The sequence below is a fragment of the Scaptodrosophila lebanonensis genome, unplaced genomic scaffold, assembly GCF_003285725.1.
Source record: "Scaptodrosophila lebanonensis strain 11010-0011.00,11010-0021.00 unplaced genomic scaffold, SlebRS2 tig00000024-arrow-pilon, whole genome shotgun sequence".
Classification (NCBI taxonomy): Eukaryota; Metazoa; Arthropoda; class Insecta; order Diptera; family Drosophilidae; genus Scaptodrosophila; species Scaptodrosophila lebanonensis.
Window position 1 is genome coordinate 4,634,963 of NW_022060538.1, and position 24,847 is coordinate 4,659,809.

Sequence of the window (24,847 nt, forward strand, 5' to 3'; positions counted from 1 at the left end):
GAAAAAATAAACGAAATACCTAACAAACTCTAAAATTCGTTTAAGCAAGCGCACAAAAAAGAGACCTCAACAGCGCAACAACAAATATAAAAATAACAACAGCACCAATGCAACAACAATAACAACAACAACTACATCAGCGGCACAGCAGCCACAACGTTGGCGGCATAAACTGCGAAAAAGGCCAAAAGGCTTGAGCCACATAGCCCCCAAGAATAGGGAAAGCGGGCGAATGCCATCACCACCGCCACCGCCAACCGCCATCGCCAACGCCATCATCATCGTCCTTGTCCACGTAGTCAGTTAAAGGATTGCCAGCCGGCAACGTCCGATATTACCGCAAATATTTATTATAGCGTTCTGCAACTTTCGTACAGACATTTTTTGTACTTCCCTTCACCCTTTCTTCTATGCGTATTTTATTTGGCTTTTCTTTTTCGTTTTTTGTTTTTGGGTCCTTGCATTGTCTTCAATGTATGACGTGGGCCTTTGTTTACTTTTAGCATCGCAAAAACGGTTTAATAAAGCAAGCAAACGAGCAAAAAACGACGTCGGAGAGGACGGCAGTGTGCGCCACAATGGCCGACTTCCGGTTAGCTGCGTTTAGCAATGGCCAGTGTGGCCATATTTGAATTTCAGATCGCACGCAGTGTGGCCTAAAATCCAAACACTGTACCATTTAAAGTTGGCTTAGCCTAAGTGCGAGACCGGTGCGCATCAATATTGACGTTTTTCAAGTAAACGAGTACACCTGTAAAAGGGGAGCTCACTATTTGTGCCACATCGAATCTGATAGCTGTGCAGTTCACGAAATCGTATATTTACTGTATTAAATGGCAGCCACGGGAATGTATAAAATTTTTTAATATTTTCTTACGATTAATCAAATTAATTTCTATTGCCATTTAAGAAATGCGGAATAATTATCACTAGTAGGCCATATAAAAATCTCTTAAGAACACCTTTTAGTCACATTAGAAAAAGCAATTGCACACCCTGCCAAAAAAGCATACCAATTTCTGTTCAACACATCCTCTTAAACTGTTTATTTCGAATTCCTAAGAATGTTAACTTCGAAAATGTCAATCCACTCTAATCAACAACCAATCAATCTAACTAACCTAATAAAGTTGCTAAAAAACCCAACGGCTACCATCAAATGTGAAAAGAACAAAAGTAAATAAATAACAAAATTATAAAGTTAAAACAAATCTTAATCTGTAATCTTAAATAATCTTAAGTAAACATAATTAATTTACTCCAGTAAATATCTATCATATTGTAATTAATTCAAGTACTTATACAAAATGAACTAGGTTACTTATATATGGATTTGTAATCTTGTTATGTAAATAGATTAGAAATTATTACAATTAGTTAGTATTGCTGTACGGAATAAGACTTTAAAGGTAGGAAACTAATAATCTACGCAAACGATAAAACATATATCATGCCGATATAGGCATTGCAGACAAACTTTATAGATAAAAACAGGAATAGAGGCAATCCTGTAAATACTTTTTAATTAAAATAAAGCATATATTGAGACAACAAATAGGGTTATAACTTCTTTTGTAGTTTAAATAAAATTTGGGAATGCTAGAAAACTAATCTTGTAGAGATATCGGATGAATAAATATTCCTAATCGAAATAGTGTTTGCATCAGCACACTTATTAATAATAAATGAAAAAATGTTGCCCGAACAAAGTCCCAAATACGGGTATTAGCCCCAAAGCAACGATTTTGTCGCATTTCGGTTTTAAAATAGTTAAGCCCATGGCAATGGCATGGCACAAATGTTGAATGTTTAGCATTCCGCTCGGATTAAACCAACTTGTTGGGCAGTAGCAGAAATGTAATGGCAACAACAATTACAAATGCAATAACAACAGCGTCGCGCAAACAAAACTTACTGTGACGCTGGTCGCGCATTCAAATCCACTTAGCTAACATTTCGATGCATAAAAATGAGCAATTCGGAGGACAAACCATCAGTAGTCGTTGGGGTGGAGTGGTGTATCTGCGTGTGTGGCTGACCCTTTGTCGTGCACTTCTATGTGCGTGGGTGAACACACTTAAACGATAATAATTGCTACGAAATTGCGCTAATAACAGCAACAGGGATAATTGTTGACCAGCCAGCAAGAGCAACAGTCAGTCAGCGGCAAATGCCAGACCCACACATGCATACACATACACGTCCACGTCCACCCATACATACGACCCACTCATGGCCAGGCAATGCCACAATGGCCACACACGAAACATCCAACGCCAAACAGTTCAGTTGACCCGCAAACAAATGCACTATGGTAGTGGCCGAATGCGAGTGGACGCATGTCACTTTCACACGCACCGTTCGCCAGGGACGCAGGGGCGAGGGGTGGTTAGGAATTTATAGCATACTTATGGGGTTGAATTATAAGTATTCTTTAAAGTATTAAAAAAAAGAAGCTCTTTGACGCAGCTTATGATTGGACAACCTTTATTTAATTAATTAAGATTTTTTGCTGGAAAAATGCGTTCTTCCCTTAATTTATTCATAGGTTCAGATCAGAAAACACATTATCAATGTATTTTCTAAAATTGAAGGTCTCTGATTGTTTGCTAAAACACTTAAATATATGTAGTTTCTAAAAGTACTACGCCGCTGAACTGATGTGCGCAGACACACATGATTGTGTATACTGGGACTATATATAACTTTCTCTGGCCAATGGGGAGAAGGTGGATAGTAAGTAGTACGGGTCGCCCAAATATGCTGACTCTTTCCGCGCATCGCGGAACATTAAATAAAATTACAAAATATTTTCGCTGGCTATGTTGTGTTCAACACAGACGCATACAAATATACAGTAAACGAGTATGCGTGTGTTGCGACTGTTTGTTTGTCTTTGTGTGAGTGCTGTACTTACCCACATACATGCAGGACAAAAGCAATTTCAACGCTGGAATTGAAAATTTCTCATTTTCCATTTTCAGCAATTCGAGCGCAAGTTTTTCAATTTTATGGCGCAACTGCGGTGTCACCATGGCACCACCGCCAACGCCAATGCCGATGCCTCCGCCTCCACCTCCACTGCCGCCGCCATGGCCGCCACTTCCGCTTGACTCGCTGGTAGGCGTTGCAGCCACATTGCCGCTATTGACCACCATGCGCTCCAGACCCTGTGAACGACAAAAAGGATTACAAAATGGAAGCATCGGAGGCAGAAGAGCAGAAAAGATAAATAAATAAAATAAGCAAAATAACGGCACCAGCAGCAGAAATAACAGCGAGTGTGCGCGGCATAGAAATAACGACGATGTCTACCAGCACAGCACGGCACGGCACGGCGCGGCGCAGCCAAAGCCACAGCTACAGTCACAGCCCTCGTCGATTCACTTTTGAATTTTTATCATTGCATACTTAAGTGGGTTTTTCAGTAATGGCTACGCTAATTGAGTGGCAAATTGTTATTGTTATTGCTACTGCTGCTAATATTACTGTTCTTGTTGTAGTGTCGCCCGACAATGCTGCTAGCATGGCCGCTGCTGGCTCTCTCTCTCTCTCTCTCTCTCCCTCGCTATCACTCTCTCCTTTTGTTTTGACTCTCGCCATGCGTGTTGTTGCCGCCGTCATCAAAGCACAAATAGTGACAACAGCAACATATGCTAGCAAATGGACGAGAGATTCAAAAAATGGTGTGCAAATTTCATAAATTGCCTTCAAAACTCAACTTTAATTCGCAAGCTCAAAAAAAAAACTAAGAAATTTAAGTATGAAATAATATTAATTGCAATTAAAGAGTCAGCCCCAACCCCAGCCTCACTCCCCTTCCCCTTTTTGTGGAGAGTGTAATTAAAAGGCTGCACTCTTAAACGGACAAATTATGTGCGCCAGCTCAGAATTTATTTCCGCTTCACATGAGCAACGTTTAAAAACTTTTATTATAGCCAGCAAACTGAAATAAGTACAATGTTGCCTTCCAATTTGTAACGCTTCAATTATTTTGTTGGTCAGAAGAGAAGAAGAGAAAAAATTCCATAAGTCAAGGTCTATATAGAAACATAATTGCATGCACACATACACATGTTTCCCATTGGGCTAACGTTTAGGCTATGCGCTACCTGCTGCGAGTTTTGTAGAGCAACGGCTACGCCATTTTGTCGGTAGTTATGACAGCGCAGGATTTTTTGTTCCCATTTTCTTTGCTTTGCTTTGCTTGCGGGTTGGGTTGGTTCTCCAGGCCTTTTTCAAAATTGTCAATCAAAAAACCAATTAAGCGCGACATTGGCTAAGCCCAAGACCCAACAACAACAAACAAAATGGTCGCTTGTCTGGTTAACAAAATTGCTGCCAATGTGGCAGCGTTTAGCGACGCACAATCGCTTGCAGCAGCTCGACAAGTGTGTGTTGTGTATTTGTTGGGGTGGTTGTGCTTGTTGTTCTTTCAATTAAAACGCACAATACTGTGAACAGAATTGTTTAAGCTATTGCTTAAACTAAAGCCCTCTATCTTTCTCTTTATCTTTTTGGCCACTATTCATGTAAAGATTTGTTTTCAAATAAGCCAAACAACCAAAAAGATGCCAACACAGCACGTCCAAGTTTGTTCTTGTGACACATATTTAATAATAATATTCGTATTATGTTTGCTCTTTGTGAAAAGGAAACCTTTCTATAACAGTATGTGGGCTTTAAATTATAAATGTCAATCTCCAAAACGAGAATTCAATGCACAAAATAATAATTTTACTCGCAGTTCATTAATTGAATTGCCGGAAGTGCTCATTGTGCACCATTCGTATAGAACCAAGTATTCAGACCTAATTTCCTCCAGAAGCACTTAACTGCGACCTTAATTCTACTTTTCTTCAAAGCTTAAGTCTATTTAATGTTTAAGAGGGACTCGTAATTTCAGATCTTAATGGCGGTCCTTAGTCCTTTACTTGCATGCTATCAAAACCAGTTTCTTTTTTCATTAATTTTTAAGAAACTTTAGAACCTTCGATAAGATTGACTACAATTAATCAATATCTTTCTGTTTATATATTAGTCTAGTCTATTTTAGGAGTATCAAATAGATTGGTGATCCCTTCACACATTTCAGCTGTAAATTGTAGGTTGGTGCTGAATTCTTAAGTTGCGACATGAGAAGAGTAAAGTTGGAAATGTAGTTTCTTCTATCCATTTACCATGTATTCATTTTTTAAAAAAAAGCAATTCCGCCAACAAGAAACTGCTTATATCTACTAATACTTGCTATCAGCTAATTCCAAGAGAATCACCAAGCGCACAAGCGTTGAGTTGAGGGTCTCAGGAAGTCACTAAGAAATTTGCGACTTCAAAGTTCGCTCTTGTTTGATTTTTCACGCAATTTATGTCCGTTATTTGATTTCTATTGATTTGTAGGTATTTTAAAAAAGTTTTTTGAATTTAATTTATATTTTGGCAATTATTTTCTTTTGTTTGTAACTTATATTTTTATATTCCGCATTTTTTGGTTGGATCTACAAACATATTTGACTACTTTGTGCTGTGTATTAAGGCACAGCTGGTCGGCTAGCAAATAAAATGCTCGCCACCAAATGGGATTCGTTATTAGATATTCGAATTTTGCAGGTTTTACATCGACAGCCTTTTTTGTCGATAAATAAATAAATAAATATTGCTACTCACATGCAAAACACATAAATAAATTTCCTCGTTGTTGGTTGTTTTTAGGAGTTTGTTTGCTGCTATGATTGTATTGGAGAGCAAGTGGCATTGTGGCACAAATTTCGACGTCCATTCGATCAGACTGTAATTGAGTGTCCAGACCAACATTGTATGCGTATCGCTAAACAGCAAAGGACTGCAATAGAGGAGAACGTTGTTATATACAATGTGAGAAGGATAAACGGTAAAACAATATGAAGCTATGAAAACAAGTTCGACCCTCAATTGGCCGAAAGTGCGAAAGCTTTTGGCTTAGGTTGTCTGTCCACGCCATGTTTCGTCCAAATTAATTAGAAATTTCGGACGACCACAAAAATACAGCACAAAGCGATCCATACACACACACATACTCTTACACACGCCATGCATTGTTTTGGAAGTGAAAACGCTTTGCATCGGCTCTCCCGCCCCTACTTTTCGGCCGTAAAATTACAAAATAATTAGGCCAGGCCGTTGTCTGCGCGCTTGGACATGTATGGGAGAGCCTTTTGCCGTGACCGCGACTGTGGTTGTTGCCGCTGATTAGTTGCCATGGCTGTTCCCGTTTCTCATTGCTGGCGCACAGCTGAATTTCGCCGCTCAGTGGTGCTGCTTTCGACTTGTTGTAATTGTTGTTTGTTGTTGTTGCTTCTCCCTGCAATGTTTGATGAGGTTTTCAAATGTGCAACATTCTCATATTGGTTTTGATGGTTGTCTCTACACTTTCCGTATCTGTAATTTAAGCCAATTTACATTTAGTGAGTCTTTTCGCTTTTTTATGTTGCACTCTTTTTAGGATGCACGTCCGCGACCGATAGCACAGTATTAACTAATAAGATAACAGTCCACACATTTGGTATTGCACTCATTTGTGGTTGAAAGCAGGCCTTCACAATTGTTAGCCTATCAAATATTTATTATACCCTGTACCCGTAGGGTAAAAAGGGTATATTAGGTTTGTGCAAAGTATGTAACATACAGAAGGAAGCATCTCCGACCCCATAAAGTATATATATTCTTGATCAGCATGACGAGAGAAATCGATCTAGACATGTCCGTCCGTCTGTCCGTCTGTCCGTCCGTCTGGATGAACGCAAGGATCTCAGAAACTATAAAAGCTGGAATAACCAAAGTTGGCATCCAGATTCTCCTAGGTCCGAGTAAGGACGAGTTTATTTTATTTTTTGGAATATTCCCCCCCTTCCCCCGCTACAGAATTTCGTCAATAGCGTCCACATTTCAAATGCTACCTAAACCAAACATTGCGCACATAATTTATATATAATTGTCTATTGTTGTTGTTGAAGTTTAGTTGTCTTTTGTTTGTGCTAAATGTTTTAGAAAGTATGGAAGTTAAATTCTGTGTCTGTGCTATCAAACCTTTAATAAGAGAGCAGTTATTATTCATTTTGAATTTGGTTATGCTTAGCCAGAAGAGTGAAGCAAGCGAACGGACAACTGATCACTGAGTTATCTAAGAAATGTGGTTTTAAATTAAGGGACTTTGAAAATAAAGCGTGAATGTAAATCAATATTTTAGAAAATGTTGCAAAACAACATTTTAAAAATTTAGAGCTTCAATATATGATTCTTTCAAGTAAATTTTAGTTTGCCACTCCTTAGTTTATGCGCTTCATGGTTGCGAAGGGAGAAACTTTGTAAAAATGTCTGAGTTACACTGCCACAAAAGCTGCCGCAGTAGCAGTAGCAGCAACAACAGCAGCAGCAGCAGCAACATCCACAACGCCCATGAGCAACACAGCACCTAAAGTGCAGCATATGAAATTATATCCAAAAGCCACAGCGATGCGCTCAAAACTTTAGCTACCCACAAAACGGTTGGGGGCGAGGCGGGCAGCTAAGCAGGGCGCCGAAATGGGCACGAAGTGGTGGAACAGGAGCAGCTGCAACGCCAATAATTACAATTTTGCGAGGCACACATAAAGCAACACCAGCATCAAAAACAACAACAAAAGTAGTGAACGCTCCATCGATCAGATATTGCGCTTGACTTTGTAAAATCTATTGACAGCTGTGGAACTTTCAATGGCCGAGACTTTGAATTATTACAGCTTCCCCTCAACTGAACTCTTCATTCTGGGCTTGCCAATAACAGTTGCCAACAGGAACTGAAAGTGTGCGCCGCAGTTCTCGACAAAGTTTTCGATAACGGCGAAGGTACTTGGATGTATTTTGTTCTCCATGGTGGAATCGTAGCCAGTGTCTCTGCCAACCATAGCTGCTGATGAGCTCAGTCAACTAATGCGAAATGGGAACTTTTGCCATTAGTTGGTGCGTCAAGTCGACAAACGATAGATGTATAGATAGATAGATGCATAAATAGAGTCGCAGTTGCTGTCATAAAGCAAAGGGAGCCACATGTACCGACCGACCGAATGGCGTTGCAAGCAATCACAACATGCTTCGCTAATCAGACAATATTTACAGCAGTTGATATAATCAGCTTTAAGTTGGCTGTTAAAGTAGAAGTTTGTTTGTGCTGAAGGCAAAATTTCGAGTGTGTAATTCCACAGCTCTCATTTGATTGGTAATGGTGCCAGTGCCAGCTCTTTGGATCCTTCCATACTTTTGATTCACACAACACACTTGAACATTCGACCGACCGCACTTGTTTCGATGCGACCGGACCCGATTCGGCTCACCTCTCATCAATGATGCCATGCCGATTGATATAGCCCACAATTAAGTCGCGCAACAATGCCAGCTCCTCGCTCAGCTTGCCAATTGTTGTGTTCGTCTTACTGCAACACTCCAACAGACAGAGAAGTCCGGAGAGCGTCGCATTGCGTATGAAGCAATGCGAGCTCTTCAAATAGAAGTTGCCAATCAGTGTGCACAAGTGCTGCAACTCGCCATGGCTGGGTATCAACAGCGACTGTGTGCGGCACAATAAGTAGATTAAATGCTGCAAAGAGAATGAGAATAAAAAAGGGAGTAGGTGGAGTTGGTCAGTCAGTGGCAAGTGGCAAGTGTGCAAGTGTGCAACACACGGCAGTGCAACATGAGCTTAAGCTCTTACCGACCTGTCTGCCTTCCTGTCATGTGTTGTTCGTAAATGCCTTACCTGATGCGATATGGTATCGTCCATGGGTATTTGTTCTTGCAGTTTTAAAGCGCGTTCCTTAATCCATTTGATTTGATCACGATTCTCGCAAATTTCACAGAATTTTAGCAGATGCGGCAGCCCCAGGATGTGATTTTGCTGCAGGGTATACGAGTACAAAGTATTTTACTTGAGACACTTTCCCAATTAGTTGCCTGACAATTGTTTGCTGACGCTTTGCTACCGAAATTCAATTTGAGTTTGGCTTGCGAGGGCTGTATGAAGAGTAGGTTTCTTTATTTAGAATCTACAATCGTCACGTTGTATACTTGTAAGTTTCGGGATGACATAAATATGCACATACATTTTACATAGTACATTTTACATATACATATATATGTACATGTATTATAGATTTGGACAATTCGCAATCAATTTTTGAACACCACTCTTGTCAATATTAATTAACAAATAGTACGATAAGCCTTCAATCTTAATAACAAGCTAGGTCTTCAAACATATAATGTGAAGGTGGACAAATATCTATTACAGTTAACAAAAATTGGAGCTTGTTTGTATCATACAGCCCACGTGGAAGGCGGAGCGCGTTCAAATGTCACACTCAAATGTCCGCTTTTGATTTGCGGGCACAAATCTCTGTAATTTCTATGTGCCGGCGCACTTGGCCTAACCTCCAAGGATCACTCAATTGGGCGCGCCAGAAGCAGGCATGTAAACGTCACTTGAAGTGGAACTTATGTAATGAAATTATGCGCGCGTGCGGCACAAACGGCCACCAAAATGGCGGCCACATTCGGCACAGTTGCATGCAATGTGACGCACGTGACAGTTGGCAAACGTAAAATAGTCGTAAACTTTGACATTTATGCAGTGAGTGTGTGCGGTGCGAGCGCTTTATGTCAGGCTCATGTGCTCATGTCAATTAGGGCATGGCCCGCACACACTATCTCCGCTACACGCTCCCCAGGTGCAGCCTCTCACTCACCTCGATCATCTGCTGCAACATATCGTAGACCAGTTGAGTAGTGCTCCGTATGTCGATGCCAGAGAGCTGGGTGAAGTGGTAATAGTTGCGCATGGCCGTATCTGTGTGGACATTGCCGCTGCTCCAGGGATAGTCTGTTCTGCCCAGCTCTCGATCCGCATCCTCGCTAGCATTGGGGGTGGACGGCGCTGGCAGCGCTTGTACATCCATTAGGGCCCAGCAGAAATTCAAATCGTATTGATTTGCCGCAAAGTTGCGTGTGCCAATCACATTATCCTGCATCAACTGCCGCTCCAGATTCGGTTGGTAGAACACATTTGGGCCGGCAATGAGCAACTGCACTTTGTGCAATTTCTTCAGACTGCAATAAAACGAAACGAGCCGTTTGCCGGCATTAAAATCGAAGCGACATCGCGTGGGAAAGTCATAAGTTGAAAGTTGATAAAGCAACGCATATTAATTGCCTCTTTCTCTGGCCGCATGCAACGAATATGAAACACAGGCGAGCTTATCGTGGAAATTGCTCATACGCACTGTCGTAAGTGTGAACGCGGCAGTGTGATTGTGTGTGTGTATGTGTGTGTGTGTGTGTGCGGTGACGCCCATTTCTTGTTGGCGTCACCAGCTGCCTCTTTTGCTTTCTCTGACTGACATTAAAGCCATTTAAAAATGGTGCGAATATATTCTATGCAAATCTTTTTTAATTAATAAAATAGGTCATATTTGTCAAAAAGGTGAACGTACTTTGGAATGATGTGATAGGTAATTTTTATTTACAATACATTTGGTGATTTGATTTATTATTCAGACCAAATTGCGTGTGCTTTAAAAAGTTACCGTTTTCGTTTAAAATTGGGGAAAACTGAGCATTCCTCATTTTCGTAACACACACGTGTTTTTTAGTTCGACAATAAACTCTGTGAGTTGTGGGAAATCATTAATTGCGGGAGAAGAAGAAAATGTTTGAACTACATGTGTATTTATATATGATATATGGGATAATAATTTGGTATTTCCGAGATCAAGTTCTGCTGCTATACTCTTGTACCCCCAGAATAGTTCATAAATTGGTACAAGCATAAATAATCGATTTAAGATTTGTTTAAAATAATTTTACTTTTACAGTTTCTTTTACACAGTTTTTTCATTGATTAAAGCGGTTTCAAACTTCCAAAAATAGTTCTAAATCGTCTCTTCATTGTTTCCTGTTTATACTTTTTCTGGGTTGTCATTTAAAGGAAAATGCCGGGTTGCTTTTACTAATTAAAAACTAATTTGTAAAATCAACAATATGCACAACAATTTGCAATGTTTTGTTAATAAACGTCACAACAACAAACACAAATTTTGCCTATGCCTATCTGTGAAATTTTGCCAGCCAACTAATAAAGCATATATTTTCTGAAAACTCCTGAGGGCATTTATATGCATGCACATACATACATACGTGTATGTTTGTACATTCTACATATTTGCTCGGGCATGTGAAACTCAGTCTCAGACGATTTTTGTAATATTACATTTTCAGGTCTTTTTGTGATGATTTTTTAATTTCGGGGCGCCCAGGACAACAATTCAATTTGCTGTTAAAAAATAACCAAAGGCCACTTTAGCTGAAATTGTCAAATTGTCCACTCAACGGCGTGTACGTGGCGTAGTTTTAAAAGTTGGTAGCAAAAACGGGCGGGCTACCACTTGTTAACTTTTTAAATTATTTTCATAATTTATATGACTTGCTTGCATACATACATATAGTATACTGTGTAGGGGTGTGGTTTTTTCTCTCCTGTTTTGTTATTATTAAGCACTTTTTTGCGCTTTTAATTAAAAAAAAAAACAGACACATCGGAACCAAAAATGAAACAACAAAAATAACAGCAGTGTAAAAGCTACTAAAAGTTTCTCAAAAATAGTTTGGCTGCTCATTTCTGTCAGCCATGGCCACGGCATGTTAACAAATTAGTTGTGCATTTAAAGTTGAAGTGCTTAAAAAAACCCATATATATATGTATAGCGGACACTCGCATGCTGAAATGGACGTGTGAACAACTTTGTTGGTCACATTTAATTTGTGCTTTTGTTATTTACGCATTAAAACTTTTGCCGTGAATGTTACATTTTAATTTTCATAAATTTCAAACACACACGCGCGCATCCACCCGCACCCTTTCAAATGCCAGTAAAACTCACCTTATGCTGTCACAATTGATGCGCGTCCAACGGGTTGTGTGATGGAAGTGTGGAGGATTGGCGCTTAGAACGCCACTGGAGCCCACAATGGGAAAAGTTTTGTACGTCATTAAAAGTTCCATTATGGCCTGCAGGCAGACTTGTTTTATTTGAAATTGCTCCTGTCGATCGACCATGTGCTCATCATATTGCTTATTGATCAGCAGTAGGAAGGTCATGAAGTACTCCTCGAATTGTTGGCGCGTGGTAAAGCCAAAAATGAACAGCCTGCAAATATGGTGCGGGAGAGAGATAGAGATAGAGAGAGAGAGAGAGAGAGAGAGAGAGGGAGAAAGTGTGAGTGAGAGTGGCAATGTGTTAAGTTAATTACTGCCCCTGGACACTGCCCCAAGCCCCAGCTTACACGCATACATATCGTATTGCATGCTAAAAGCAGCATTAGCCAAACAAGCAAACACACAGACACACACATACCCGCACAAACAATAAAGTGTGCATATGCAAGCAAAAATCTTCAAAATGTATACAAAATTTTGCTTGTTTCTTGTCAACAAATGCTTGAAATTTTAATTCAATTAGTTGAGCTTTTGAAATATTTAAAAGATTGTCCAGCAAGCTAGCAAGCAGCAAAAATGTCAATTAGTTGTTGATTACTTCGTGTAAGTTTTTGTGCCATCATCAATATTGCATGGACAATTACAAAATACATAAGATTGTGCGTCTTTTGTTCGTACGTGTGTGTATGTATGTGTGTGTGTGTGTGTGTGTGCCAATCTAGTAATGTTGCCATCCCTGCCTCTTTGCCTATCCCCCGAATGCCAAAAGTGCGTGCAACAATCAGAAGCGGCTTCCATGTCTAAAATGCTCGCATGCTGCGCCTGTACTTCGCACGCTGCGGGTGCAGCAACATAATGAGCTGCAGCTGCATCCTGACATGACAAGCTGTGCAACTCATTCGGGTCCTGCCGCTGCTAGCACTTCTTCTATTCCTACATTGAAACAAAAAACTATCTAAATTTGAGCAATTCATATGTACTTGTATGTATGATGGAATTGTATATTAGAGCGACTGGGCTTGTTAATACTGAATCTATATATCGGAAGAAAGAGACATTCAAAATCTCCAAATATGTGGGTATAATTATACAAGAGTTGGAGGTTGGAGTCATACAACTTTTGGCATTGGAATATAGCAAACAAAAGGATGTTTATCTTACAATATATACATACTTGTAGTACATATTTATATCTTCACTGAATACAAATGCTAACACGAACTGCTGTTTTACGTTTAGTCTACATTTTTTTAAATTGCATCTCCATTTACTTAATATTGTAAGTACTTATAAGTGACTGTCATTGATTGTGGCTTGGTAAGTCGGCTCAGGAAGCTCTCAGTGTAGCACAGTTATATGAATACTAATTATGAGCGAATTCAACTTTAAACAGCATTTGAAGTATTTTCCAATGCAATATTAATTGCAGCAGTATTGGTATTATACTTGTATTTATGTAAACATTTTGCTAGGAAACATTTAAGTTATCTTGGTCGGTTTTTTTTCTGCGTGTACTGCCAAAAAGCGCTCGGTTGATTATGTTGACAAAGTCGACAACGGCAGACGCAACGGTGATGATGAAGTTGTTGCTCATTGCTCGTCGTCACTCATCACTCGTTGGCTTGCTGGGGCTGCTCAGCTTCAGTTGCTGTTCAGTTGCTTCTCAGCGGTTTGCCAGGCGCTTTGCAACTCATGTGCGCAATTAGCAACAATGTGGGCTAGAGTTGGGCGGAAGGACGTCTGTGTATGTAAGTGACAGTGTTGCAACTGTTGCCACACACACACGCACACACACACACACATGTGCATTTATCTCACTTTGCTGCTCATAATTTGTTTATATCGCAAGCTGCCTGCGTATTTCACTTTGAGACCCAGGCCAGGACAGTCAACCTCCCAGCGCTTGTCTCGAGTCCAAAATGCATGTCCCATGCTCCTCTGCATCGTTCCGTTCCTTGTTGTTGCTCGACACGCGCCGCGTCATGCTGTCGCTGCTCCATCTAATAGAGTTGTTGATGCTACGCTCTGTCAGCCCTTTGGGGGATTTTGTCGTTGCTGCCACAGGCTGGCGCTTGTTTTGTGGCTGCATCAGCAATGGCTGATGGCTGATGTGGTTTTGATGTTTTCGCTTTTGCCAGTGTCGAAAAATGAATTGGCTTTGTGCGCCTGCATGTGTTTATGTGTTTGTGTATCCGTGTTAGTGTGTGTATCTATCTGCCTAGCTGCCACTACTATTCGGCGGCACAACTTTGCATTGCTGCATACTATCAAGATAAAAATTTAAAAGCAAGTGCAGTTTTGCCTGTCACTTAGGATTTTATTCCTAACACATGCACATCTACATAGACACCACACAAAGTATACTTGTATTATACTTTAAGGCCTTCTTTCCCAAAAAAACCTACAAGAACGAAAAATTTAGTTTACATTTGTTAAACAGATAACTAAAATCTGTCAGTAGAACCAAATCATCGCTTAGTAGGGAATCAGTCGGAATTGGCAAACATCGCAGACCATAACAAATACTATACTTTAATCTATTTATTATTTTCGTAAAATTTTTAAGTACATTCATTAAACTAAGTCCAAAAAACTTCAACTTTTATTTTGATGTAGGCGTTCAAGAAATGCTAAAAAATGAGAGAGACTGGCAATCACACCCAAGCCTTCGTGCTCTCAACAAATTAGTTTATCAAATAGAATAAGTTCAGTGTTGCTGACTAGTTAATTGTTTAAAGGCACTTTTCATTAAAATCAGTGGAACGGAAGGTAGACTTAACCGCTGCCTGTCGGCTATATAAACCTATTCAAGAGACAGATAACGAAGGTGAGACAATATCCTACATTGAGCGCATCTTGATTTAAAAACAATAAGAATAATAACAATGTTGGTTGAAAAATAATAAATAATTCTTTCACTTTAATGAGAGTTTAAGATTGGAGAAATGATTGGGAATAAAAACCTTGTTGATTATTTTACGAGTATAAGACCAGAGAACGGCAAAACGCTTATGGACCTAGAAATATCTACATACATACTCGTACATATGTATGTATATCCTGCACATTATACACCCAATTCTAACTTGATGACAATTCAACTGCTGACAGCGTAATGACGATGACTGTCAGAACAACAGAAGCAGCGACAACAACACCAACAAGAACTACAACAAAGGCTAAGGCAACAACAGCAACTGTTGTTGGCAGCAGCTACGGGGAAGCTGTCAGTCGACAAGGACGTGGCAAACAAGCGGACGATGCCAAGGACAACAGGCAACGACTTGTAAAACATACAAACAAACACACACACGCATATGCACATCAACTAACAGACTAACAAATGTACATTCATCTGTATATCCATATATGTGAGCATGTGTGTAGGCTAGAACTGACTGACTTCTAATACAACAACAGGATGTTGTTGCTTTCAGTTGCGGTTTAACTGCCGTTGCCGTTGTTGTTGCTGTTGCTGTTGCATGTTGCCATACTCGTCAACACTGCCAGCATTGTCAGCATAGAAGCTTCGCTGTGGTTGTTGCCACAGTTGCTGCACTGCCTTTTCAAATACAATGCCAATGCTGACGGCAACAACAATAGCAACAGCTTCAGCTGGTAGACAAGTTTGGCGTTGATGAGCGACAGTGCATCGGCAGAGGAGCTGACGCTCGCAACGCTCAATATTTCCCCCACCACAGAAGTGCAAATGTCCATTCTCTTACGTCCCCAGTCCTGTTGACGACTGGACATTTGTTCGCAGACATTGTGACACACACATGACCAGCTCAAAGATAACAACAAGTTGGCTACATACACGTAAATAGCTCAAGGTGCTGAGAACAGCTAAGCAGTTAATATACTTGACCGGGCATACTCACGCGTTCACAAATTTGCGCAGGACATCCACATCGCTTAGATTATCCACAGGTATCGTGGGCAGTTTGCCACTGCTAGTGTTGGTGGGCGCGACTGTCGGACGTTTAACGGGCGACTCATACACGGCTCGCACTTGCTGCTCGCGCTGTTGCTGAAGAATCACCTCATGGGGTGTGACCGCAATTGCATAGAACTCGTGCGTGCGGAGCAGCGAAATGCCAATAGAAGTAATTAGCAGCTGCAGTGAAACAATAAAAGATACATATCTAGTTAGACGCGGGAAAAGCGAATAAACAACTAGTTAAGAGCACCAACGACTTCTTGGAATACTATAATTAAACTATCTGATTCTAGCAGAATTGATAACAATGATCATATAGCATTTCTCATTGGCAACTGAATTAGCAGATCGTATAGCAATTATGATCAAGGTTCTCATTTTACATTTTCTCATTAATGTCGGTACAGAATAACATTCAAATGGAACTCAATTATTCACCCAAAGCAATAATAAAGGCAAGAATATTGTCAACTGGGTACTTACCAAAGGCACTTGAATGTCGGCCATATCGTAGCCAGAAAATTGAAGTGGCGCATCGCTTCCATTATTAAAAACTTCGCCGCTCTGCAAGGCTTCGATATCAATTTGCGCTTCAATTAATTTGGCGAGAAAAATAGCCTGCATTGCACTCTCCTCTTGCTTGATCATAGGTTCCTGCCGCCTGTGTCGCTGATAGAAAATTGTTTGCTGCAGGCTGAGACGCGCAGCCATCGACAACATGGCGAGTAGCTGGCGACGCAGTCCTCCCTCACAAACGTTCAGCTCCCGCCAAATTTGTGGGTGTTGCAACAGCATCTCAATGCATCCCAGGAGAACGGGAAGTGCAAGCTCAATATCTTGCTGCTTGGCACGCTCCCATTGAAGCAGTCTGGTGGCTCGCGTCGCTAACCAGGAGAGGTAGGCCAGCAAATTGGGAACATGCTCCTCGCGCAGAAAATGCTCGCGCACAAATTTATCCACGAAACGGGCATCGATGTAAATCAGCGCCGTGGTCTCCAAGCGCCTTGTGCACTCCACCAACGTAGTGAGAGCACGGGCCTCCTCCAGCTGCTCCTCAGTGATGGGCAGCACAATCTCATCGACAGCCTGCTGCGATGTGGCGGCGACACGTGCCATGAGAAGCGCACATGCAACGCGTGCCAATGGCGGCGGCTGCATGTAGTTAATGTGCGGTGTATGCTGAATGCAGTTCTGGCGAAAAGCTGCCAGCATCGACGCAACAGAGCCTTCTAGAGCGTGTCGCAGGAGGCGTGCCTCGTGGGCCGCGCCCATGCTTCGAAATAGCCGCTGCAGCTTCGCTTCCGACTGTATGTCAAGCAGCATTCGCATCAATTGCTGTTGTTGTTGGGCCGCATCTCTATGCTGAGTGGCGAACTTAATTAGCTGGAAACATGAAAGGCACGACAATAATGGCAGCAATGGGATAAAAATGCAATAGCACGAAATTAGCTTGGAGTTATTGTGAAATCCCATGCACTCACTCACTATTTACCTGTGCAAAAAGCCAGCTCTCATCAATTATGCGGGACGTTGCCGCCATCTTGGTCTTCTCATCGTCCGCCTCTTCAGCCACCTCTTCAGCCTCGGCCAAGGCGCACTTTAGCCTGAAACGTAAATAAAATGGAAAATAAATAAAAACAATTTAATGGCTGCGCATAATTATTCGCATAAATAAGCCAGCCCTGCCACCGCCTGCATGCATAATAGAGTAGTGCAGCCTAGCTCGATCGGATGAACTAGGTTTTGCGGATTAGTTATATTCAATGTGGTTGTTCGATATACACACGAGGTCGAAAAACGTCCAGAAAAATATACAACAGAACCCAAAGGAAAACCAGCATATATGTTTTCAATTCACAAAGTTTTAATTTGGTTTTTATTTTAATGCGTTTGAAACTGTAATTTGCAATTTGTAAAACTGTTGTTTGCTTTGAGAAAGAATTTTTTTCTCCAAAAATTATTTTTACAAAATAAATTGCGTAAATTCTGAAAAGTTGGGAAGATACTCGAATATTATATTTAGAGCAGAAGAAGTAAAATACATATGATTGCGTTGGAAGTCCTAAAAATAAGGGATTCAACTATTTTATTGAATAATTTTTGAATAACAATGGAACAAGGTTTTTTTAAAGCTGATCAAATTCAATGAGACATTAGTAGTATTTTCGAATGTGCCTAAAACCTAACTCGATACGTCCTGGAAACGAACTAGTTCCGAATTTAGCTACCCACGGTTACTTACCTCAAGCGTTGGGCCAGCCTTTCTATTGGTCGCTGCAGTTCTCGCTGCCCGTCGTGGAGCTGATGCAGACGCTCAAGCAGTTGTTGCGTTTGCTGCGTGCTTGCTGGGTCGCCTCCGGCATCACCGGCCGCTTGATTTTCCCGCTGGCCCAGATGCCACAACAAGCGCAGCACTCCCCGTATCGAGTGCTGCAAGCAAATGAAAGGCAAACAATGGCTTCGAGTCCAAGGACCAGGATCAGGCACTCACCTTGTTGAGGCGGTGCGCGCTCTGCAGCAACGCCGCCTTCAATAATGAGCCGCACTCTGGCCGTACTTGGCATAACTCGCAAAGGAATTGCAAGTGGTCAGCAATTAGGAAATTCAGATACTTGTCGGCGCACAGGCGGCGCACTTGTTGCGGCATCCAATCTTGTGCCTGTAATTACACAACGATTTGTGATTTAAGAGAGTGCCCAAGATGATGGCTCTGGGTGCGTTTACGGATAATACTAAGGATTGGCATTAGGTATTAATTGACGCATGCTTGAGTGGCAATCAATCAAAACTATAAGTAGATGATATCGATTTGGATTTATATTTAGTTGTTCTGCTCTATTTTAATTGGACAGAGACGGCGAACTGAAGCCATAATGCCTCATCACTTCTATTAGCAGCAATAGTAATAATTGAATTAAAAGTTAAGCCACATACAAGACGGTACTCAGATAAGACAACATATAAGCAGAACATTGTACAAGTATTTATGAAATTCAGTCAATTATTCGTCTTCGCAAAGTTGTGACTTATATTTTCTTTAAGATCCAATCAATTTAAATAAGAACATGTCCGAACAACGTAATTTAAAATATCAAATGATCTTCCGCAAGTCACGACACACTTGGCCACGACCACAAACGTTGGGTCTAGGTCGACGTTGAGGCAATAGAAATAAGTCAATGCTGACTTTGAACCCAAATTCATAGAGTTTGATGCTCGCCTTCTAAGGCCTTGAATCTATTGTAACTATAAGTTCAAAATTGTAGGGACCTGAAAAGGGTTTAAAGTGGCACATGAGCCATTAAGCTCCAGTTTCGTTGCTATGCGTTGAACCACAAAATTACGACAAGTGTCAGTGCAGAAAAAGTTTGTTTTGGTTGAGCATCCCTACACAAATTCCCTATCACATGGCCCCAAAAATCAGTTACAGTAACGCCTTTCTATTACCCTTCCTCAACTCTCCCCGGAAAATTCAAATTAAACTAATGTGCGGTAACGCCCTGTACTTACCGCACTGCTCCGGCAAACTTCACGCAGCAACGCGCGCTGCATGCTCCACTTGAGTCTCAGTTGGGCGGCCTGAGCGAGCAGCGCTAGCGGCTCCAGCATACGCATGGCCAATAAAAGTTGCAGACAGGCTAAGAGGAGGCTATCCAACGCCTCTCCACTACCACCACCACAGTCGGCACTCATCAACAGTAAATTGTAGTATTTACAGAGAAATTCAGATTCGGCCAGAACCAAACGGAAAACTGATTGCAGTGCATCCTTGTGCCGTGAGCGACAGCAAACATTATGCAGCGCGTTAACGAAGCGCGCGGCCAGCGAGCAGTAAAGGGTGGCGGCTGGCGTTGGGCCTAGGTCGAGGAGCGCATCACAGCAAGCCAAGAGCTTCTCGCACAAAACTTTTGCGAAATAGTTAATTTCGCTGATGGTGGTAATGTGGGTGGTCGCGGTGGCAGTGGCAGCGGCAACGGCTGCAGCTCTGGCAGCGGCAGCTGCCGAAGATGTCGATGGGGTTGCGTCTAGCCAGTGCAGTGGTGGTGTTGTTGTTGTTGCTGTTACAGCCGCTGTCGTTACAGCCGCTGACTGCTGCAGCCGAAGCTCGGCAGTTGGATTATTTTTCAAATAAAGTTTTATGTGATTTACTAAATAAATTTCCTCGGTTTTAAGGATTACGTTTGCCAGTATAATCGTTGCATGAGCTAAATCACCGTAGTTGCCAACGTCCTGTGGTCGCCCTCATCGCCATCGCCATCACCATCGTCGTCGTCGTCGTCGTCGAGGCATCAGCAGTCAGTTTTGTTGTTCGAAGTTTCAGCAGACATGCAAATAAAAATAGAGAAAAGGGAAGAGAGGCAAGTTAGTGGCAGGTCGTGAGTGCAGCAAAGTGTGAAACTTTGCATAAATTTGTGTGACAGAGTTGAGTGCAGGCAGCAATTGTAGCATTCAACATCAACATATTTTCCGGCAGTAATTAGAAAAGATGCAGCCAGCCAAAGGGCATGTGTGTATATACGCTCGTATTTACTTGGCCACCGAATTCAATTTTCCCCAAGTTGTTGCTACAATTTTAAATGCTACCACTCTTATTTTTACACACGCAAAATGTTATTTAAGTTGTGGCGCATTTTCAATTTCAATTAAAAAGTTGCTGCTATGTATAAAGCTAGCAACACACCCTAACCAACACCCACACCCACACATACACCAAGCCACGCATGCTGCTCAGCCAAGTCAAGCATTGACTCATGCGTTCGCTCATTGCCCAACTTAATTACTCATGGTACCTGATGGCACAAGTGCGGGGCGGTGCAGAACGAAAGGATGTCTGGGCTTTTTTATATAAAATACTTATACACTCAGACAAAATCCAATGATTTTGCTGAAAAGTCCACTTTTCTTATTACTTTCCGAATACACTTTGTGGATAAAAAATATAAATTCTTGATCAGCCAGATTTCGCCTGTCTGTCTGAGCCACCAATAACAAATCATGATTTTTGGACTAACCTAGTCCCTATATAATATTATCAATAAACATTTATTTGAGCAACAGGCAGCAGCAGATTATGCGTTCTTCTACAGTTTCTTTTTGCCTGTACAGGATATTTTACTCCCATGCTTGCTCGACGCTTAACGTACCCTCGGGGTGTTTTATTTAAGTTTAGTACGTTTTCTCTCCGTGTATTTGTTTATATATCCAAATGAAACAAGCGGTAATTAGTTAAAGTTTTTAAGCTGCGCGCATAAATTACAAGTTAAATGAAGTTGAATAGCCAACCGCAACAGACGGCTAAAAAATGTAGCAAAAAAAAAGCATGTTCAGTTGACAGGCGATACAGGACGATGCCGTGATAAAGGGTGGGGAGAATGCAAAACGGCAAATGCCAAGCGTTAATCGTTAGAAAGATGGTGCATGAGTGTACTTAATGGTGGCGAACGGTTGGACACACACCGGCTAACTAGGAGGTAGAGAGACAGATACATTTAACGGATAGCCTACCACAAATTTACAAATACCTTCACACGAATGAACTTACAAATATAAACACACACATACACTAACAGATACTGAGAGAGCAGTTGCAGGAGTGTGTGAAATTAAGTTGGTTTTAAATCCAGACGGGTGGCGGGTAGTTGCATTGCCGGTCGGCAGGTCGTCAGTTAATGCATGTGTAGCTTAAATGCGCATTAATAGTTGAAAATGTGCGGCGTTGAAGCGTAGGTATTAAAAATGTCACGTATACGACATGTGGCACATTAACTACGCTCCACAGTTGCATGCAACAGCAACAACAACTGCAACAGTGACAGCAAAAAATGAACTTCAGGGCACATGAGTGTAAGCTGTGTATGCAAATGTGGCAGATGGCAGGTGACAAATCATTGTATTTGTGGAAAAAAGCTATGAAGTTAATTTTGTGTTGCCTACTTGTGGGCGCAGCACAAATAAAAAGAAAAATCCTCGATAACTTTTAAAGCCATGAATAAGAAAGCCAAGTGCTGCTGTTTTGAGTGAGGCAGACATATTTTAATGATTTCAACTTCGGTTGTTGAATTAATATACATATTAAAAATTTAAAGGTGTGCAAAGCCAAAGCGATGTTATTTTGTTTTCTGAACTTTTACAAAAAAATTATATGTACCAGTTCTTGGCTAGAAACTGCCAAGCTTTTTATTTTAAATAAAAAATAATAACATTTGGGTCTATTATTCATAGTGTAGGTTTACAGATTGCCTGCGCTTAGTTCTCAACTAACTATAACTAGAAATTTTACAGAACTCATTTGAGTTGGAATGCGATTGGAAAAGAAAATGCTGAAAATATCCTGACACAAAGGCAATATAATTAGAATGGTAGCTTTGTGTGAAGAACTTTTTTTTGTTGTATTGATGTTGAAGGGCAATATGCCTACGCAAATCAAAAACGAGGTGCATGCTATTGGGCAGCTGAATTGAAACTCATATATAGAAATAATGTACTACTGACTCGTCAAGATGCATGAGTAATACAGTTCACGACTCATTACGACAGATAAATAAAGTTTTTGTTGAAAAGCAGACGAAAATAACTTCTTAGATCGTTATATTTGTCCCATCCCATACTTACTTTATTATTATTTTCTATTAATTTGATTTTAAAAGACTTGAGGAAAATTAGTGTCATTTACGTCCAGAGAGCAATTTTGGAAAAAACCTTTCCCAATTACTTAATTCGCATACCTTGTTTCTACGTAGAAGAGAGGATATTTAATCCTTTCCCTTCTAGTCAATCGCTTTTGAAGGGTAACTCATAGTAAGATTTCAATTGTGTTGATTTTGTGTTGTTGAAGCCACCCTTAAGCCGATTTGCTTGTAAAAATAAAAATTCTAACAGGCAATTTTCGTACAATAACAAACACCCACACAAACAGTTCATATAATAGTCGTACAATAACAAGGATAACGGGAGCCGACTTCAAAACAAAACAACATGGTATACATATATTGTACGTACATATTTACGCAAGCATTTGATCTATAAACAGAAACTTGATGCCGAAGAGTCAACTACAAATTGTACTAAACGCTTGTTCCGACATTCAAATCGAAACATATGCGTTGCAAAATTTGTGGCATTATTTTAATTATGTATGGCATACTCGTAAAGTGGCAGTCAACCGGTCTGTGGCAAGGAGTCTTCTGTCTTTTGACGCTTTTAAATTTGCAACGCATCGATTGCTGAAAGCAATGAGCAATGCCTGTGAGGCTGCCTCTGCTTTACATGCCGGTCTTCATCTCCAGCCTTGTGTCGCTCATAAATATTTCAAGCTATTTGACGCTGCCTGTATGTGTGTGTGTGTGTGTGTGTGTGTGTGTGTGTGTGTGTGTGTGTGTGTGTGTGTGTGTGTGTGTGTGTGTGTGCTTGATATTTATATCTTTCCTGGCCGGGGGTTTTTGTGTGTGCGCAAATGGTGAGTTTAAGTAGGCATTAAGCATATTTATGATTTAAATGCAAACACTCAGACAGCTACAAATTTTAAGCACTTTAGAAACAGACGAACGAAATGCCTGCTTGCCATCAATTTGAATTTTAAACTGTAATTTATGCATTAATTGATGCACTGATGTGTGCGAAATGTGTAGAGCTTTGCCGGCTGTGCTGCTGCTGCTGCCACACGCACGCCACAGTTTTTGTTGTGGTAATCAATTTGAAATTCAATGAATTTTCAATTCAGCCAAATACCCGGCATGTCATGGGGCGTATGCTCTTGTCTCTAGACACTCACCTGTTCGATGAACAACTGCAGCAATTGCAGAAATTCCTTGCTGTCGGACAGCACATTGTTTCCATTGTTCCGAAAGCAGCATTCCAACAGCCGCAGATCGCCGGGAGTCTGAATGCGCAGATGGCCGGCGCAGAGCGTGCGACAGAGCATCGCATAAATGGCATCGGCATCCTGCTTACTTAGAGAGTTCATCTTCTGCTCCACGGATGCATCCGTGACTGCAGTCGAAGCTCGGAACTGTTGCACGCTACGCTCGTAGAGTAGTAGCAATGCCAACACCTGTTGGCTGGAACGCGCTTCAATAAATTTCTCAAGCATTCCCAACACCACTTCCTTCTGGGTGTCTAGCTCGCGTAATTGCACTTGCAGATCCATAGTGTCTGTTGCTGTGATGGCGCCCGTTAAGGGAGTTGGGCAGGATACACTTTCCAAATTCGTATCTTCTACAGGCGACGGCATAAAGAAGAGCTCGTAGCTGAGTGTTTTCAATGCCAGCAGAGCCACATCGCGAACTGCGCCATTGGCCAGCAAATTATTTGTGATGCTTATGATCTTGGGTATGGTGATTAGTTGACGATCGCTCTTGTGTGTCAGTTGCATAAGGAACTGAAGCATGGGCGGCACAATGATATAGGCATTTCTGTAACCGGAAAAGGTACGCGATAGATAGGACTAAAATCTTCTAGAATTTTTATAAATTAAATGATACAAAAGTTAATCTTCTGAGTAGGATTTGGCAACCATAGTTATATCTAGGCAGGATTGTCAAAAATTTTCAGAATGCAATTGTAACTATAAGAGAACCAAACTATTATTGATATACAACTGCATCTGCACAAAAAGAATCTGGCAATATAAAGGCACGCTGTAATTTCCACTACGACAATGCGAACTCTCACATATTGGCTGAAACAATTATACCTATCGATATGGCGAATTAATAAATCAGTGGCCGTACTCTGCACTCAATAAATAATTTCGTTTAAATACAGCTTATTAAAAAAGTCTGATTAAATACCGCCTATTAAAAATGAATTGTGTTAAGGTGCATTGAAAATTGATTTGAACGCATCGAATTGTGTATTAATACTATTAATTTAATAAGTAGTAAATGGAGATTATTTTAAAAATAAACGAT

The 24,847-nt window shown here is 40.9% G+C and overlaps 1 protein-coding gene across 1 annotated transcript in view; it reads right to left on the reverse strand.

The window, feature by feature from the left end:
- LOC115621948 overlaps positions 1-24,847 on the reverse strand; it is a 59,721-nt gene that overhangs the window by 6,589 nt on the left and 28,285 nt on the right. The window contains exons 15-27 of the mRNA XM_030515795.1: positions 23,710-24,349; positions 19,449-20,168; positions 18,430-18,597; positions 18,181-18,368; positions 17,431-17,542; positions 16,422-17,321; positions 15,880-16,115; positions 11,943-12,209; positions 9,753-10,113; positions 8,768-8,905; positions 8,346-8,608; positions 5,665-5,839; positions 2,918-3,170 (exon numbers count right to left, since the gene is read on the reverse strand). Coding sequence (XP_030371655.1) covers positions 2,918-3,170; positions 5,665-5,839; positions 8,346-8,608; positions 8,768-8,905; positions 9,753-10,113; positions 11,943-12,209; positions 15,880-16,115; positions 16,422-17,321; positions 17,431-17,542; positions 18,181-18,368; positions 18,430-18,597; positions 19,449-20,168; positions 23,710-24,349 — 4,421 coding nt within the window. The remainder of the gene's footprint in view (positions 1-2,917; positions 3,171-5,664; positions 5,840-8,345; positions 8,609-8,767; positions 8,906-9,752; positions 10,114-11,942; positions 12,210-15,879; positions 16,116-16,421; positions 17,322-17,430; positions 17,543-18,180; positions 18,369-18,429; positions 18,598-19,448; positions 20,169-23,709; positions 24,350-24,847) is intronic.